Genomic DNA, 16,818 nt, shown 5'->3' on the forward strand with positions numbered 1-16,818 from the left:
GAACAAATAATGAAGGAGAACTTCCCCAATCTGGCAAAGGAACCAGACCTCCAGGAAGTCCAGGAAGCTCAGAGAGTCCCAAACAGTTGGATCCAAGGAATCACACACCAAGGCACATCATAATTACAATACCCAAGATTAAGCAGAAGGAGAGAATCTTAGAAGCAGCAAGAGAAAATGACACAGTTACCTACAAAGGAGTTCCCATAAGACTGTCAGCTGATTTCTCAAAAGAGACCTTACAGGCAAGAAGGGCCTGGAAAGAAGTATTTGAAGTCATGAAAAGCAAGGACCTACATCCACGATTACTCTATCCTGCAATGCTATCATTTAGAATGGAAGGGCAGATAAAGTGCTTCCAGATAAGGTGAAGTTCAAGGAGTTCACCATCAGCAAGCCCTTATTACAGGAGATGTTAAACGGATTTACCTAAGAAAAACAAGATAAAAAATAGGAATAGTAAAAATGACAGCAAACTCACAGTTATTAACAAACACACCTGAAACAAAAACAAAAGCAAACTAAGCAAACAACTAGAACAGGAACAGAACCACAGAAATGGAGATCACATGGAGGGTTATCAACAGGGGAGTGGGAGGGGGAGAGAGGGGGAAAGGTACAGAGAAGAATTAGCATAAATGGTAGGTGGAAAATAGACAGGGGGAGGGTAAGAATAGTGTAGGAAATGTAGAAGCTAAAGAACTTATATGTATGACCCATGGACATGAACTATAGGGGGGGAATGTGGGAGGGAGGGGGTGGGCAGGATGGAGTGAAGAGGCTGAAAGGGGAAAACTGTAATAGCATAATCAATAAATATATTTTAAAAAATATATCACTACAAAGGAACTACAATAAAAAGTATTGTACTGGTATAAGGACAGACATAGAGACCAATGGAATATAATAGGGAGCCCAGAAACAAATCTTTGCACATATGGTCAAATGATTTTCAACAAAGGTGACAAGACCACTCAATATGGAAAAGGGCAGTCTCTACCACAAACAGTGCTGGAAAACTGAATATGCTCATGCAAAAGAATAAAGTTTGATCCTTAGCATACAAACTAGATTAAACACCTAAACTTAAGAGCTAAACTATAAAATTCTTAGGGTAAAAAAGAGAAAAATCTTTATGACATTAAATTTGGCCACGATTTTTTTGGATATGGCATCAAAATCACAAGCAGCAAAAAAATAGATATATTGGCTTCATCAAAATTAAAAACTTTTGTGCATCAAGAGATACTACCAAGGGCCTGTGGCTGGTGACTCAGTTGTTTGGAGCATTGTCCCATAAACCAAAAGGGTTGCAGGTTCGATTCCCAGTCAGGGCACATAACTAGGTTGTGGGTTTGACCCACGGTTGGGGCATGTATGAAAGGCAACCAATTGCTGTTTCTCTCGCATATCAGTGTCCCTCCCTCCCTCTATCTCTCAAATCAATGAACGTATCCTCAGGTGAAAAAAGAAAATTAGTTAATTTAAAAAAAGATGCTATCAAGAGAATGAAAAGACAATCCAGGGAATGGGAGAAAATATTTGCCAATTATGTATTAGATAAGGGATCGATATCTAGAATATACAAAGAACTCCTACAACTCAACAATAAAAACCCCAAACAATCTGATTCAATGTGTAAAGGACTTGCACAGATCTTTCTCCATGGACAACATACAAATGGCCCATAAACACATGAAAAGATGCTGAACAACACTTATCATTAAGAAAATGCAAATAAAAACCACAACGAGAATACCACTTTACACCCATTAGGCTGGCTCTGACAAAAAAGGAAAAAATGAATAAAAAATGGATATAGAGAAATTGGAAGCCTTGTACATTGTTGTTGGAAATGTAAAATGGTGCAAATACTGTAGAAAAAAAATGCGGTTCTTCAAAAAATTAAACATAGACTTACCATACAATCCAGCAACTCCACTTACAGGTTATACTTAAGAGAACTGAAAGCGAGGACTGCAACTGATATAACAAATGTTGTATAGCATTCTTCACAGAAGCACTATTCACGTAACCAAAAGGTGGAAACAATCCAAGTGTCCATCAACAGAGGAATGGATAAAATGTGAGAAATACATAAAATGGAATACTATTCAGCCTTATAAAGGAATGAAATCATGACACATGCTACAACATAGATGAACCTTGAGGACATTATGCTATGTGAAATAAGCCAGGCAAAAGGGATAAATTTTATGATTCTGCTTAAATGAGGTACCTGTAGTAGTCTAATTCATAGAAACAGAAGATAGAATGGTGGTTCCTACAAGTTGAGGGGAGTAGGAAACAGCAAGTTACTATTTAATAGGGACAGAATTTGAGTTTGGACTGATGAAAAAATTCTAGAGCTAGATATTGATGATAGTTGCATAACAATGTGACTGTTTCTTTCCATTCTAGTAATCTTATCACCAGCAAAGACCAGCTCATAGGCATGCTCTACACTCTACAGGAAAAACACACCAATTATACTTCTACACCTGCCTTGAAAGCACCTGGAGGCAAATTGGCTTTAGAAATGGGATAGCCCTCACATTTCCCACAACCCATTCAAATGTCTAAGTAAACCATATTAGGTGATTCATAACTATAATTGCCAGCATATTCCTCAATCATTTCTGAAGAAGAGCTATTTAATTGTTCTGGTACCAAGACCACCTGCAAGTAAACAACATAACTGTGAGAACTACTCAAGGGATTGCAGTACAGGTACAGGTACAGGACAGGTAACTGGCATGTTTCATTCTAAAGAAAACCTTATGCTTGACAGATTTTATTAGCTCAACCAAACTAAATGCAAATAATATCAGTAATAATAGAATCCAAAATAAAGGAGAGTTAATACCAGTTATAAAAACAAAAGTCATGACTTAGTTAGGCAAACTTGAACCTTGAGATGTTATTTATATTGATTCTTTCAGAAGTACTCTTTGTGTGCATCACTGCTGTGAATAATTTGATGCTATCCAACTAGTTATGCCAGAAAACAAACAAAAGGAATAAAAACGAGTGTTTGAAAGTGCTGGTATCTGCCTTTTGAGGCATTATTTGACAAGAATCAGACTTCAGTATTTAAACTTGAAGTATGATAGTTAAGAAGCTCAAAATACTGATCTAGCTCAAAACATAAAGATTACACTGCTATGTGATAAGCCTGCTATTATGTTCTTTATTAGTATTTGTCATTTTACTTCTAGTATGCTTGACAGATTAGTTTTTCAAAATGTGTATTATAAAGTAAGTAAGAATATAACTATAATTCTTTCAAGATATTCCATCATATAAGATTCACTGATTTGTATAGGAGCATTCTTCCTTTATTCCAAATAATCGCAAATTCCAAAAGCCAATTAAAACGTTTTTTGTTTAAAAACTTTAAGGAAAGAATGTTATGTTAAATCCCCAAATGAACATGAGCTTCACTTTTTCATATACTTTTTTAAAAAATTTTATTTATTCATTTTAGGGAGAGAGAAGAGGGGAGGCGGGGGGGGGGGGGGAAGAGAGAGAGAGAAACATGGAGGGAGGGAAGGAGAGAGGGGAAGAGAAAGAGAGAGAGAAGAGAGAGAGAGAGAGAGAGAGAAACATCAACTTGTTGTTCCACTTATTTATGCATCCACTGGTTGATTCCCACATGTGCCTGTGTGGGGACTAAACCGGCAACCCTGGCGCATCCGGATGACACTACAACCAATTGAGCAACCCAGCCAGAGCCATATATGTTTAAATTGAAAGACATTAGATACTACCTTGAAATGTTTAAATGTGCGCTTACGATATTCACACCACTCCACGAAAAAGTGTAGGCTTCGGAAAAACATAAACAGATCTCTTCTTTCTTCTGCTCTGTAGGAATAAAAAATTCCTATAATTAGTAAATATTACTAAATGAGAGGTCTAACCTGGCTTTACTCTTTGTTATATATCCTTCACTAAAGCTAAAAAAACAAGTTGTTATATTTCTACATACTAAACTCTGCACTTTTGAGTATGTGCCCATGTGTTTGCTAACACTACTTTCTCAGTCTGGAATGCCCTTGTCCCCATCTCCAATTGTTTAAATCCTACCCATCTTCCAAGGCACCATATTGTCCTTGAAATTTTATTTGATAACTGTGGTATAATAAAGAATATCTATCTTGCCTTGGCTGGTGTGGCTCAGTGGATTGAGCGCCGGCCTGGGAACCAGAGGGTCACTGGTTTGATTCCCAGTCTAGGGCACATGAGAATCAACCACACACTGATGTTTCTCTTCTTCTCTTTCTCCTTCCTCTCCCCATCTTGAAAAATAAATAAATAAAATCTTTTTAAAAAAGAATATATATCTTGTTTTTATCCCCAGTTGTTGGCACAGAGCCTCAACAACCCTTAAAAATCCTGAGTGACAAGAGTGCCTTTATTATGTTAATAGTGACTCAAGGTGATCCCTAGATAGTCTGGGAATAGGGACAAGTCACCAGAAAGACCAACCACTTGATTAAGAGACTGGTACTTTGACCCAACCAGACCTCCAGGAAGGACAGGGAGAGGTGGGAAAAACTCAATCACACGGACAACTATTTAATCAATGATAGCTATGTAAGAGAACAACAATAAAAAATCTGGACAACAAAGCTTAGTGTAGCTTCCTGGTTGGTGAACACATTGATGTGCTGGGAGGCTAACGTACATGGATCTCGCAAGAAAGGGAAAAAGTACTATAAAGGACACATGGACAGAACCAAGGGGGAGGGTGGAAGCAGGGGAGGGAGGTGGGTTTGGCTGGGGTAGGGTAAAGGGGTGGGGAGAAAATGCAGACAACTGTAATTGAACAACAATAAAATAATTTTTTAAAAAAGTTCTATGTTCCTCTTTGTGACCCTACCCTCACCATGCGCCAGACCACAGTCTATTCATTGCTTCCATGTGGCTATTTCTACATTGTAACTTTTCTAATAAAACTACAATTTTCAATAGAGCATTTTCAGTGACTTCTCTTGAGTTTTAGCAAATTATCAAATTTGAGGGGACTATGCAAACACCCATATTATTGCTAAGTAGGTCAGACATGCAGGTGGCATATGACATAGAGCAGTCTTGTGGAGGATTTTGCCTTAGTCTGTGGGTCTATGCTAAATCTGGGTAGTGTCAGGATTGAATCAAATTATAGGACACCCAGTTGGTGTCAGAAAATTATTGTATGAACAATGACCTCACTACTACACCACATGTTCTATTCCTGAAATCACAAACAATAATTTTATTCCTATGTCTACGAGCTTCCACAGGAATTTAATTTCCTCAATACTATTCCCGTCGTTATATTGACACCCACAAACACAAGCAACTTGTAAGCAAGTGTATTCATTTAATCATTCATTCAATAAATATGGGAATAAAGTTCCCATTCTAGACATGATGGATTTAAAAGCACATTCCTCCCAAAGACTCCCATTAATTAGAATTTAGAACCACTGGCATAATAAGTAAAGCAAGTATTGAAAGACTCTGAAATGTGAAGAGAAGAAGGCGGAATGGGTAGAACTTTAGGAATTAAGGAATGATCGGGTGTTCAGTTACTTGGGTTTATTTTCGCCTTCTGTATATGCAAGAGGAGACTGGAACCCAGAAAGACCATAGGGTAGAGTTAGAAAGTAACATAAAAGGCCCAGGGAAACACTGCTACTTTCTAGCCAGCAGAGGTCAAGTAAGATGAGAAGAGGGAGGACATTGGTCTTGGTAATGATTTTTTTGATTTGACACCAAAAGTTAAAGCAACAAAAGCAAAATAAACAAGGGACTACATCAAACTAAAAAATTTCTGCACAGCAAACAAAACCATCAACAGATAAAAAGGCAACCTACCAAAGGGAAGAAAATATCTGCAAAGCATGTATCTGACAGGGTTAATATCCAAAATATATTAAAAAATCATACAATACAAGAGCAAAAAACCCCAACAAATTGATTGAAAAATGGGCAGAGGACCTAAATACACATTTTTCCAAAGAAGACATACAGATAGTCAACAGGTACATAAAAAGGTGTTCGACATCACTAACCGTCAGGGAAATGCAAACCAAAACCACAATGAAATTATTACCTCATACCCGTCAGAATGGCTATTATCAAAGAGATAAGAAATAACGAGTGTCAATGAGAACGTAGAGGAAAGGGAACCTTTGTGCACTGTTGGGAATGTAAATTGGTAGAATCATATGAAAACTGTATGACATTTTCTCAAAAAATTACAACTACAATGATCATATGATCCACCGATTCTACTTTTGGGTATTTATCTGAAAGAAACAAAAACACTAACTTGAAAAGATATATGTACCCCCATACTCACTGCAGCATTATTTACTACAGCAAAGACATGGAAACAATGTAGGTGTCTATCAATGAGTGAAAGGAAAACAAAAATGTGGCAGGCGTGCACACACACACACAATAGAGTATTTTCAACCATAAAAAAGAAGGAAATCCAGCCATTTGCAACAAAATGAATGGACACTAAAGCATCATGAAATAAGTCAGACAGAGAAAGAAAATACCATATGATCTCACTTATACGTAAAATCTTAAAACACACACACACACACACACACACAATAGAAACCAAACTCACAGACATTGGTGATTGCCAAGAGGCAGGGGTAGGGTTGGAAATGGAGGAAATGGGTAAAGGTGGTCAAAAGATACAAACATCCAGTTATAAAATAAGTCATGGAGATATAATGTACAGAATAGTACCTGTAGTTAATAATACTTATTGCATGTTTGAAAGTTGCTATTGTATGCTAAAAGTTCTCATCAGAAGAAAAACTGAAACTATGTGTGGTGATCAATGTTAACTATACTTATTGTGGTGATCATTTTGCAATATATACAAATATTGAATCATTATGATGCATACCTGAAACTAATATACAATGTTATATGTCAACTACATCCAATTTAAAAAACCCAATGTTAAAAATCAATTGATTCAATCCTCTGAATGTAATGTTTGTAAGTTTCATTTTTGAATTATTGCTTAATAGCAAAGGTTTTCAAAAATTAATAAAATTTTGATGCAGTTAAAAGAAAAAAAAAAAAGATGAGAAGAGGGGTCCATGTAGAACAGAACTCTAATGCCAAAGAGGAACTGAGGACCTCTTTCTCCTAGCTGGGAAATTGGCAACACTGGCAATAAGCTAATTCGGTAAAAATGCAGCGCCCTCACTTCCTGATAGCATGCTGTTGCAGGGGAGACTGTGGGAAGAAGCTTTGTGAACTAGCCCTAGCCTTGACACCAAGCAAAATTGACAAAAACCTCCTGCAAATACAGTAGGATGCTTCATCAATGTTTCACATCCTACACTATGTGATCCTAAGCACAGAGTGCAGAGAATTAGAGAGAAGGAACCTAGAGAAAGATATCCTATACATTTGTATATGAAGTCCTGAGATCATTGCCCAAATGCCCCACAAAAAAATTTGACCAGAAAAATAGAGCAAAAAATACTAAGAAGTGAACTGTGGTATAGAATGCCACTCAGAATTCAGATTGGCCTCAGGGCAGTGTCCAGGAAAGGTAAATCAAGATAGCACTTTTACACTACAGCCCATAAAAGTGAGCCAGGATGTGCTTTTGAGTAAAAGTGTGTTGACGAGGACAACTGCAAAAATGGCAAAATAGAGACTACTGGGCCATCCCTGTTCATAAACACTAAAAACCACTGTCTCACACTGGAATGTGGGAAGATAGTAAAATATTTAACCAGGAGAAGGGCCCATAAGCAAGGGAGGAAAGTTTTGCAATGCTTTAGTTATACTAACCACACCCTCCACCAGCACAAAGGGATAGTGTTGAAGATGGCATCCCATTTTCAGCAAAGTGGATCTTGTTCCTAATTGAATTGTACTTGTGTTGATCTCTCTGTGGGGTCCTTGAGGACTAATGAAAGGAGAATGACTATTTTTCACCTAACCCATTATTTCCTTGGAGTAAAGACTTAAATATGCAGAGGACACTTCTTAAAGAATTTGAAAGTCAAATGAACAATCAACTGTTGCCTGAGGCAAAATAATAGTTAATACAAACAACAAACATGTCACAAACCAAGAAAGAAAAAGGTGCAGAGTGAGAATCCTTAGAGAATAAGTATTTTGAAGAGAGCCTCTGTATACCAAGAAACTAGCAAACCTCATGAATGTCCAGGACAGGATTCATCCTCAGAAAAGACCTGAGAAGACAATAGCTTTCACCCCTGGCTGACCTTTAGGCTAAAGGCTAGCAGAGAGTAAACACTAAGACAAAGTTGTGAAAGGCCCTGCTAAGTGTTGAAGGAGTACCTCAACACAAAGTCAAAATAAAAAAACCTAGAGATACTATATATTTTCTTTTACTTCCTTTTTGTACATCGAATTCAAAATGTCCTGTATTCAACAACCACCACCACTAAAAAAAAACTAATCATGCAAGATAGAAAGAAATTAACAGAAACTTTCCTCAAGGAAACGCAGAGAGTGGAATTACTAGACAAAGATGTTAAATGAACACATCCTAAATATGTAAAGAGAACTAAAAGAAACCAAGAAAACAATATGTGCAAAACAAACAAGGAATATCAATGAAACAAATTATAAAAAGGAAATAAATAGAAATTCTAGAACCAAAAAGCACAATAACGAAAATGAAAAAATCACTAAAAGCGCTGAACAGCAGATCTGAACAGGCTGAACAATCAACAACAAAAATAAATACAGGTAAAGGGAAAGTATCCAATTTAAGTAGCAGAAAGAAAAAAAAAGTGAGAAAAAAACTGAGCCTAAAAAATGTGTGAGATACCAGCAAGTATACCAAATATTCATAATTGAAGTCACAGAAAAAGAGCTGAGTGTAAAGAGCTAAAAGTTTACCTCAAGAAATAATGGTCAATAGACTTCCAGCCAAAATGGAGGTATGGGTAGACACACTGTGCCTCCTCGCACAACCAAAAGAAGGACAACGACAAATTTAAAAACAAAAAATAACCAGGACTGCCAGAAAATCGAACTGTACAGAAATCTGAAAACCGAGGAGTTAAAGAAAAAACACTCATCCAGGCAGGAGGGGTGGAGACAGGAAGCTGGGTGGAGAGGACTGACGGCAAGATGGTGGCTGCAGGACCTGGCAGGCAAGGTAGTGGCCTAGTGGAGCACGCAGCCCAACATTTGCGTGCAGATAAACCAGGAGGAACAACTGGGGAGCAAGACAGACCACTTAAACCAGAGTTCCAGCACGGGGAAATAAAGCCTCAAACCCTCTGACTGAAAAAACCTGTGGGGGTCAAGGTGGCAGGAAAAACTCCCAGCCTCAAAGGAGAGTTTGCTGGAGAGACCCACAGGGCCCTAGAACATACAGAAACCTACCAAACTGGGAAATCAGCACCAGAAGGGCCCAATTTGCTTGTGGGTAGTGGAGGAAGTGAATGAAAGCCAGCAGAGAGCTGAGCAAGCGGCACTGTTACCCCTCAAACCCCTCCCTCACATATAGCACCACAACACAGCCAAGTCGGTTGCCCCACCCTGGTGAATACCTAAGGCTCCACCCCTTACTACATAACAGACAAATAAGACAAAAAAATATGGCCCAAATGAAAGAACAGATCAAAGTTCCAGAAAAAATACAACTAAGTAATGAAGAGATAGCCAATCTATCAGATGCAGAGTTCAAAGTACTGGTAATCAGGATGCTCACACAACTGGTCAAATATGGCCACAAGAGAGAGGAAAAAGTGAAGGCTGTGAAAAGTGAAATAAAGGAAAATGCACAGGGAGCCAACAGAAATGGGAAGGAAACTGGGACTCGAATCAACAGTGTGGACCAGAAGGAAGAAAGAAACACTCAACCAAAACAGAATGAAGAAACAAGAATTCAAAAAAATGAGAAGAAGCTTAGGAAACTCTGAGACAACTTTAAACATTCCAACGTCCAAATCATAGGGGTGCCAGAAGGAGAAGAGGAAGAGCAAGAAATGGAAAACTTAGTTGAAAACATAATGCAGGAGAACTTCCCCAATCTGGCACAGGAAAGAGACTTCCAGGAAGTCCAGGAAGCTCAGAGAGTCCCAAACAGTTGGATCCAAGGAATCACACACCAAGGCACATCATAATTACATTACCTGAGATTAAAGATAAGGAGAGAATCTTAAAAGCAGCAAGAGGAAAGGAGACAGCTACCTACAAAAGAGTTCCCATCAGACTATCAGCTGATTTCTCAAGAGAAACCTTTCAGGCAAGAAGGGGCTGAAAAGAAGTATTTGAAGTCATGAAAAGCAAGGACCTACATCCAAGATGACTCTATCCAGCAAAGCTTTCATTTAGAATGGAAGGGCAGATAAAGCGCTTCCCAGATAAGGTCAAGTTAAAGGAGCTCATCATCACCAAGCCCTTATTATAGGAAATGTTAAAGGGACTTTTCCAAGAAAAAGAATAAGATAGAAATTATGAACAATAAAAAGACAACAAACTCACCAACTATCAACAACTGAACCTAAAAAAACAAATCCAAAAACAAAGAACTAAGCAAACAACTAAAACAGGAAGATTAACAGAAATGGAGATCACATGGAGGGTTATCAACGGGGAGGGGGAGAGGAGATAATGAAGGAAAAAGTACAGGGAATAGGAAGCATAAATGGAAAATAAGTTTATAAGGACAGAGATGCTTTGTTTTGTTCACTGCTACATATTAAGCTCATACAACAATGCTATCCATGTAGTAAGTACTGTGTTTTTTAGACTGTAAGACGCACCAGACCCTAAGACACACCTAGGTTTCAGATGAGGAAAATAGGTAAAAAGACCCTGCTCCACCGCACCAACCAACAGCAAGCCAGGTAAGCTACACTCGGACTATAAGTTGCACCCCCATTTTCCTCCCACATTGGGGTGGGGGTGCGTCTTAATAGTCTGAATAATATGGTATACATTTATACTCCCAGAGCACTTAGCCCATCATCATTTACCATGCATTACTGGTTCTACTCATTCACTAGTTTGGCAGCTTTATGAAGTCAGTAACTATGCCTCTTGTTCATCATTACATTCTTAGAGATTAATATATAAGTATATAATATGCTTTTATTTCTTTTTTGGGGTAGGAGAAGTATAGTTTGAGGCTGGAAAATTTTTATGCCAGAATATAAGGATATGATCAAAAATACGATGAGAAAATATCACACAAATTTAGGAGCCAGCTTGAAAGATTTTACACTGATCACGTATAAGATAATTTGATCACAAAATAAATAAGAAGAGTAAGGAATTATAAATCATTGAAAAAATAAAAACAAATGAACCATACCTATAATAACTAGATATGTACACATACACACAGATAAAGAGATATGTATGTATACATAAGGGAGAAGAGAAATGTATTAAGCACAAGGCCCCATGCCTACTGAAAAAAGTAGAGGAAATGCTAGAGTTGCAAAATTATCATTTTGCAACCATCATAGTAAACAGTGGATCAAACAAGAATCATCAGGAGATGCTAAATCTAGGCAAATATTTTAATGAAGAGTAGTTTTTGTATGGTAATATAGTATCTCCCCACAGACTACCGATTAGTTGCAAGGGAATAAAAAAGCAGTAACACAGATGCTACAGAGGAGAATCAGGCGACGCTGATTAAATGAACAAAATTAAGATCACCTATGTGGGTCAAATATCTGAGAAAAACAAAACATCATCTATATAGTATTTTATTGTACTTGAAAATAAATAAATAGCACAGCAAAGAGAAAGAAGGAGCTTATACCCTTTGCAATGGCATGGATGGAACTGGAGAGCATTATGCTAAGTGAAATAAGCCAGGCGGTGAGGGACAAATACCATATGATCTCACCTTTAACTGGAACATAATCAATAAAAGAAAATAGCAAACAAAATATAACCAGAGACATTGTAATTAAGAACACTGTAACAACAGCCATAGGGGAGTGGGGAGGGGATAGTGGGGAGAGGGGCCTATAGGAGCTACTATAAAGGACACAAGGACAAAATCAAGGGGGAGGGAAGAAGTGGGGGAGGGAGGTGGGACTGGCTGGGGTGGGGTGGAGGGAAGGGGAGAAAATGCAGACAATTGTAACTGAATAAAAATAAATAAATAAATTTTAAAAATTAAAAATAACAATAAAATAAATTTAATTTAAAAAAGGAAAAAAAGAAAATACATAAATAGCAATTGATCATAAGAAAAGATCAAAGACAAATAAGGAACATTTTATTGAGGGGCGAAGGTCGAAAAAGTGTATTTTTTAAAGAGAGAAATGTCATAAAAGGCAAATAAAGGTTCTGGAATTGTTCCAGAATAAAGAAATCTATGGAAACATGCCAAGTATATACAATACTTGATCCAAGAATGGATCATGCAGCACAGCATAGGGAAAAAGAAAATGCAATAAAGGAAATTATTAGATCAACTAACAAAACTGGAGTATAGATGGCAAATTATTTTGTAATTAATTAATTTACTTTTATTGTATTTTTTCCCCATTACCATTTAGTCTCCTTATACCCACCTCCTCTCCCCCTAGATGGCAAATTGGATAAAAGTATTACATCAACGTCAATTTATAAAGTGAATCATTGTACTATGAGTATGCAGGGTCTGTCCAGATAGTATTCAGCCATATAATATGAAAAATAGAGACATTTATTAAAGAAGATACAAGGTACAAGAAACATTGTATATAGGACAATGACACCTCGGTCCCCTTCAAAGTAAGCACTTTGGGACCTCACACAGTTCTCCCAATCACCCTCAGTTGCCCCATCATATCTTCCTGAATCTTATTGATAGTCTGAAATCTCTTTCATTTCAAAGATAATTTCAATTTTGGGAAAAGTCTGAAGTCACAGGGCTGTAGAGGGGCTGAGTCACCTGGGTGATTTGATGTTTTGCAAAAAAACTCCGTATGAGACGCGATGCAAGAGTGGGAGCATTGTTGTGATGAAGCTGCCAATCAACAGTTAGTTGCCCATGGCTGTGGCCTTCTGAATCAAGCTTAACGCAAAATGTGATGCACATTTGTTGCTCTATTAGCTCAGTCATTTTGAATACGACGGCCACACAGTACACATGCTGACTCAACAGTGTCTACCACCCCCACTAATTAGTACAATGAAGTCATTATTGTTCATGCATATGCATTCAAGTCCACTTTCCTTGACTGCCAGGTTACGTGGATGTTGTACAAACCATTCTCGTTATATTAACAATGGCTGGACTTGTTCTGGACAGCCCCCATGGAAGGAAATATCTCTATTCTTAAAAGTGCACACCAGTGTACTTAGGAGGACACAGTCATGATATATGCAATGTTATCAAACACGTTTCATAAGGAACAGCTACAGAGATTGTAAAAATCTGGGTAAATATAACAAATTATCAGTCTTTTTAAGTTTGTTAACTTATACATGACATTCGAAAGTTAACAAGTGTAACTCTCTGAGTTGGTGTTCACTGAATACATATCAATGTAATTCCTCTGAAAACTATAACGTGAAGCAGAGAGAGAAAGGGATCTATAGTGATAAGCCTTCAAGATTGCACTTGCAGTGGCAAAGTGTTAAGTCCAAGTAAACTGTTAAAAATTAAGTTATGTATGTTGCAATCCTTCTAGCAGCCAATTAAAAAGAAATACAGATATGGCCAAAAAGCCAGCAAACAAATTAACATGGAATACTAACAAATATTTAATCCAAAAGAAAGCAGGAAATGGGAACAGAGTGTCAAAAGACCAAAAGGGACAGCAAGAGAACAACAAGGAAAATAAAAGTGAACACACATCTACATAAACATATATTTTATAGGGAACACTTGAGATTAAGTGTTAAAACATACTCCAATATCAATTACATATACCTTTTTAACGTCTGAGTGAACAAATTACTCTCCAAAAAATATAGGCCTATAATGACCAGCAGTTACTTTATTGGAGTTTACAGGTGAAAGTGACATGATATTTTAATCTCTATCAAACCAGGCACCCAACATTAAGCACTTGATCATGTGGTAATGGAACGAGCAGAGAAAAAAATTTAAAAACTACAATAGCCAAAATTTAAACACAAACACATTACAGGAACTCAGAGAGAAGGAAAAAGAGAAAGAGACTGTTCGGTTACATACATTTTTAGAAAGAACTTTATTTAAAAGTGGACTAAGGCATCCCTGGCCAGGGGTCTAGTTGGCTGAAGCATTGTTTTGTACACCAAAAGGTTGCAGGTGTGATCCCCAGGGCACTTGTCGGAAGCAACAGATCAATGTTTCTCTCTCCCAATGATGTTTCTCTCCCTCTCCCTTGGCCTCTTCCTCTCCCCTCTCTCTCCTCTCCCACCCCTCCTCTCTCCTTCTCTCTTTCTCTCTCTTTCCTTCTCCCTCCCTACTCCCCTCTGTCCCCCCTTTCCTTTCTCTCTAAAATCAATAAACACATCCTCGAGTGAGAATTTTTTTTAAAAAAGTAGGTCATTAAAAAAAGTGGGTCTCATTCACATCTCCATAAAGTGTACTCGATTACCGCACATATAGCTGCCCATTATAGAAAGGTGTATCTTATAGCTGTTAAGAATTATTGTAATTTATTATGTTTCCCAAGCATAGTCCAAATGTTACTAATGCAAAACAGATGTTATGGATTTCTTTCACAAAATGCTAGCAGTGACATATTTCAATTTCAACTAGTCAGAAACATAAAATAACCCCAAATGTCTCTTTCTTAATTATAAGCAAAACAGAACTTCAAAATAAAAATTCTAAATTTTTATTTCGAAAACAAGTTCTGAGCAATATTAAGTCTACATCCAGGTGAATATCAAAAGTTAATTCACTAAAATATTACCAGTCACTTTCACACACTGCTGGTGAAAAAGGGTTGTGAAATGGTATGGTTGCTCTGGTAAAGTTTGCAGTTTATTATAAATTTAAACATATACTCACTATATCACCCAGCAATCCTACTTCTGGTTATCTTCCTTAGAGAAAGAAAACTTAGACACACAAAAACCTCTAATGAATGTTTTACAGCAGCTCCGTTCAGAAACACCAAAACAAGTAATAACCAAATGTGTTCCAATGAGTAAGTGAATGAACAAACTGGTATCCATACAATGGAATATTACTTTGAAGTGAAAAGATAGATGAATTTCAAAGGCATTATGCTAAGTAAAGAAGCTGGTCTCAGAAAGTTACACTGTGATTTCATTTATTTGACATTTTGTAAAGAGTAAGATCTTCATACTCTAGTATGAAGATCTGAGCATGTTTTGCCAGGCATTTACAGTGAAGGAGGCAGTGTGACTATAAAGTGAGAACATGAGAGATATGTTTCTATTGATGGAATGGTTCAATATCTTCATTGCAGTGGTGAATGCAAAAAAAAAAAATCCAATATGAATAAAACGAAAAGGAAAACAGGGAAAAGAATGACAGAGCCTCAGGAACATGTAGGACAATACCAAAAAGTTTTACACTTTTGTTATCAGAGACACAGAAGCAGAGGAGAAAAAGTATTGAGCAAAATATATATAATACACACACACACACACACATACGTATAAAAAAATACTAAATGAAAAGCCTGCCAAATTTGGTAAAAAGACATAAACACACAAATTCAAGAAGCTCAGATAACCTCAGAGATGATAAACACAAAGAAATCCATGCCTCAACAAATTATAATTAAACTACTGAAATTATGTTTTTTAAATCCTGAAATTAGTTAGACAAAAACAGACATATACTTCATATAGGGCAACTTGGAATTCAAAGACAATAGATTTCTTAACAGAAACCATGGAGGACAGAAAGAATTGAAACATTTTTTGAAATACTGAAAGAAAAGATCTGTCAACCCAGAAATCAATATCCAGTGAAAATATTCTTCAGGAACAGAGGTTTAATAATGACAGTCTCCGATGAAGAAAACTAAAAGGATTTGTCTAAGTGAACCTACTCAAAAAGAAATACTAAAGAGAATTCTTCAGATGAAAAGAAAATGATACTGGAGGGTAACCTGGAATATCAGAAATGAAGGAAGAGCAGTCAAAAGTAGTAAAAATCTATATATTTATCAGACTATACTTCTCCTCTTAAGTTCCTTAAAATATGTAAAAAGGCAGAAAATAAGAATTATAACATTATTTGATGGTTGCAAGATGGCTGCAGAGTAGCTGGAAGCTTCCATTCTCTTGCTCCAAACCCCAGATCAGTCTTGCAGTAAACTACAGAGCAACCAACTCGAAAATTCAGTTGTGTGTGTATGAGTGAGCATATGCATGGGCCAGTACACGGGCATATGTGCAAGTGTTCGAATACCTGCCCGACTGTGAGGGAACTCGGGGGCAGGCAGCCAGGGCTCTCCTGGTGGAACCACTGCCACCATCACCACTCACCCCAGCACTTCTGGCTGTGTAGGAACCATTTTGTGGAATTTACAAAATCCTCCTGGGGACAAAGCCACCGGGGCAGCCTCAGCGCCCAACCATACCTCTGTGCACTCTGCATGGGGCCAATCCTCACAACCTGCATTAGAGGGGAGCCTGGGCCCATGGACTGCAGTATTTACCGGGGATGAGGCTATCGCCTCCCCAACTCTGGCCACTGGAACCGACCAGAGTCTGACTGAGGAGGCTGCAGATCGGCCAGGGAGCTCCGCACGCTAAGGGCAGAAAAAGGCAGCAGAGGTGGTGCTGGCTGCAGAGGCCCTGGTGGGGGTGCAGCGGCACGTCCCAGGGGCTGAGACTCACTGGAGGAAGCCTGCCACTTTCCTGAGTTACAGT

The 16,818-nt window shown here is 37.7% G+C and overlaps 1 protein-coding gene across 3 annotated transcripts in view; it reads right to left on the reverse strand.

Moving 5' to 3' along the window:
- CENPP (centromere protein P) overlaps positions 1-16,818 on the reverse strand; it is a 306,566-nt gene that overhangs the window by 245,851 nt on the left and 43,897 nt on the right. For 2 of the 3 annotated variants that reach the window (XM_024580770.3, XM_053920607.1), the window contains exon 5: positions 3,771-3,867. The exons of the other annotated variant lie outside the window; for it this stretch is intronic. In XM_024580770.3, the coding sequence (XP_024436538.1) occupies positions 3,771-3,867 (97 nt within the window). The remainder of the gene's footprint in view (positions 1-3,770; positions 3,868-16,818) is intronic. 3 annotated transcript variants of the gene reach the window in all.

Source organism: Desmodus rotundus, chromosome 3 (genome assembly GCF_022682495.2).
Source record: "Desmodus rotundus isolate HL8 chromosome 3, HLdesRot8A.1, whole genome shotgun sequence".
Taxonomy (NCBI): Eukaryota; Metazoa; Chordata; class Mammalia; order Chiroptera; family Phyllostomidae; genus Desmodus; species Desmodus rotundus.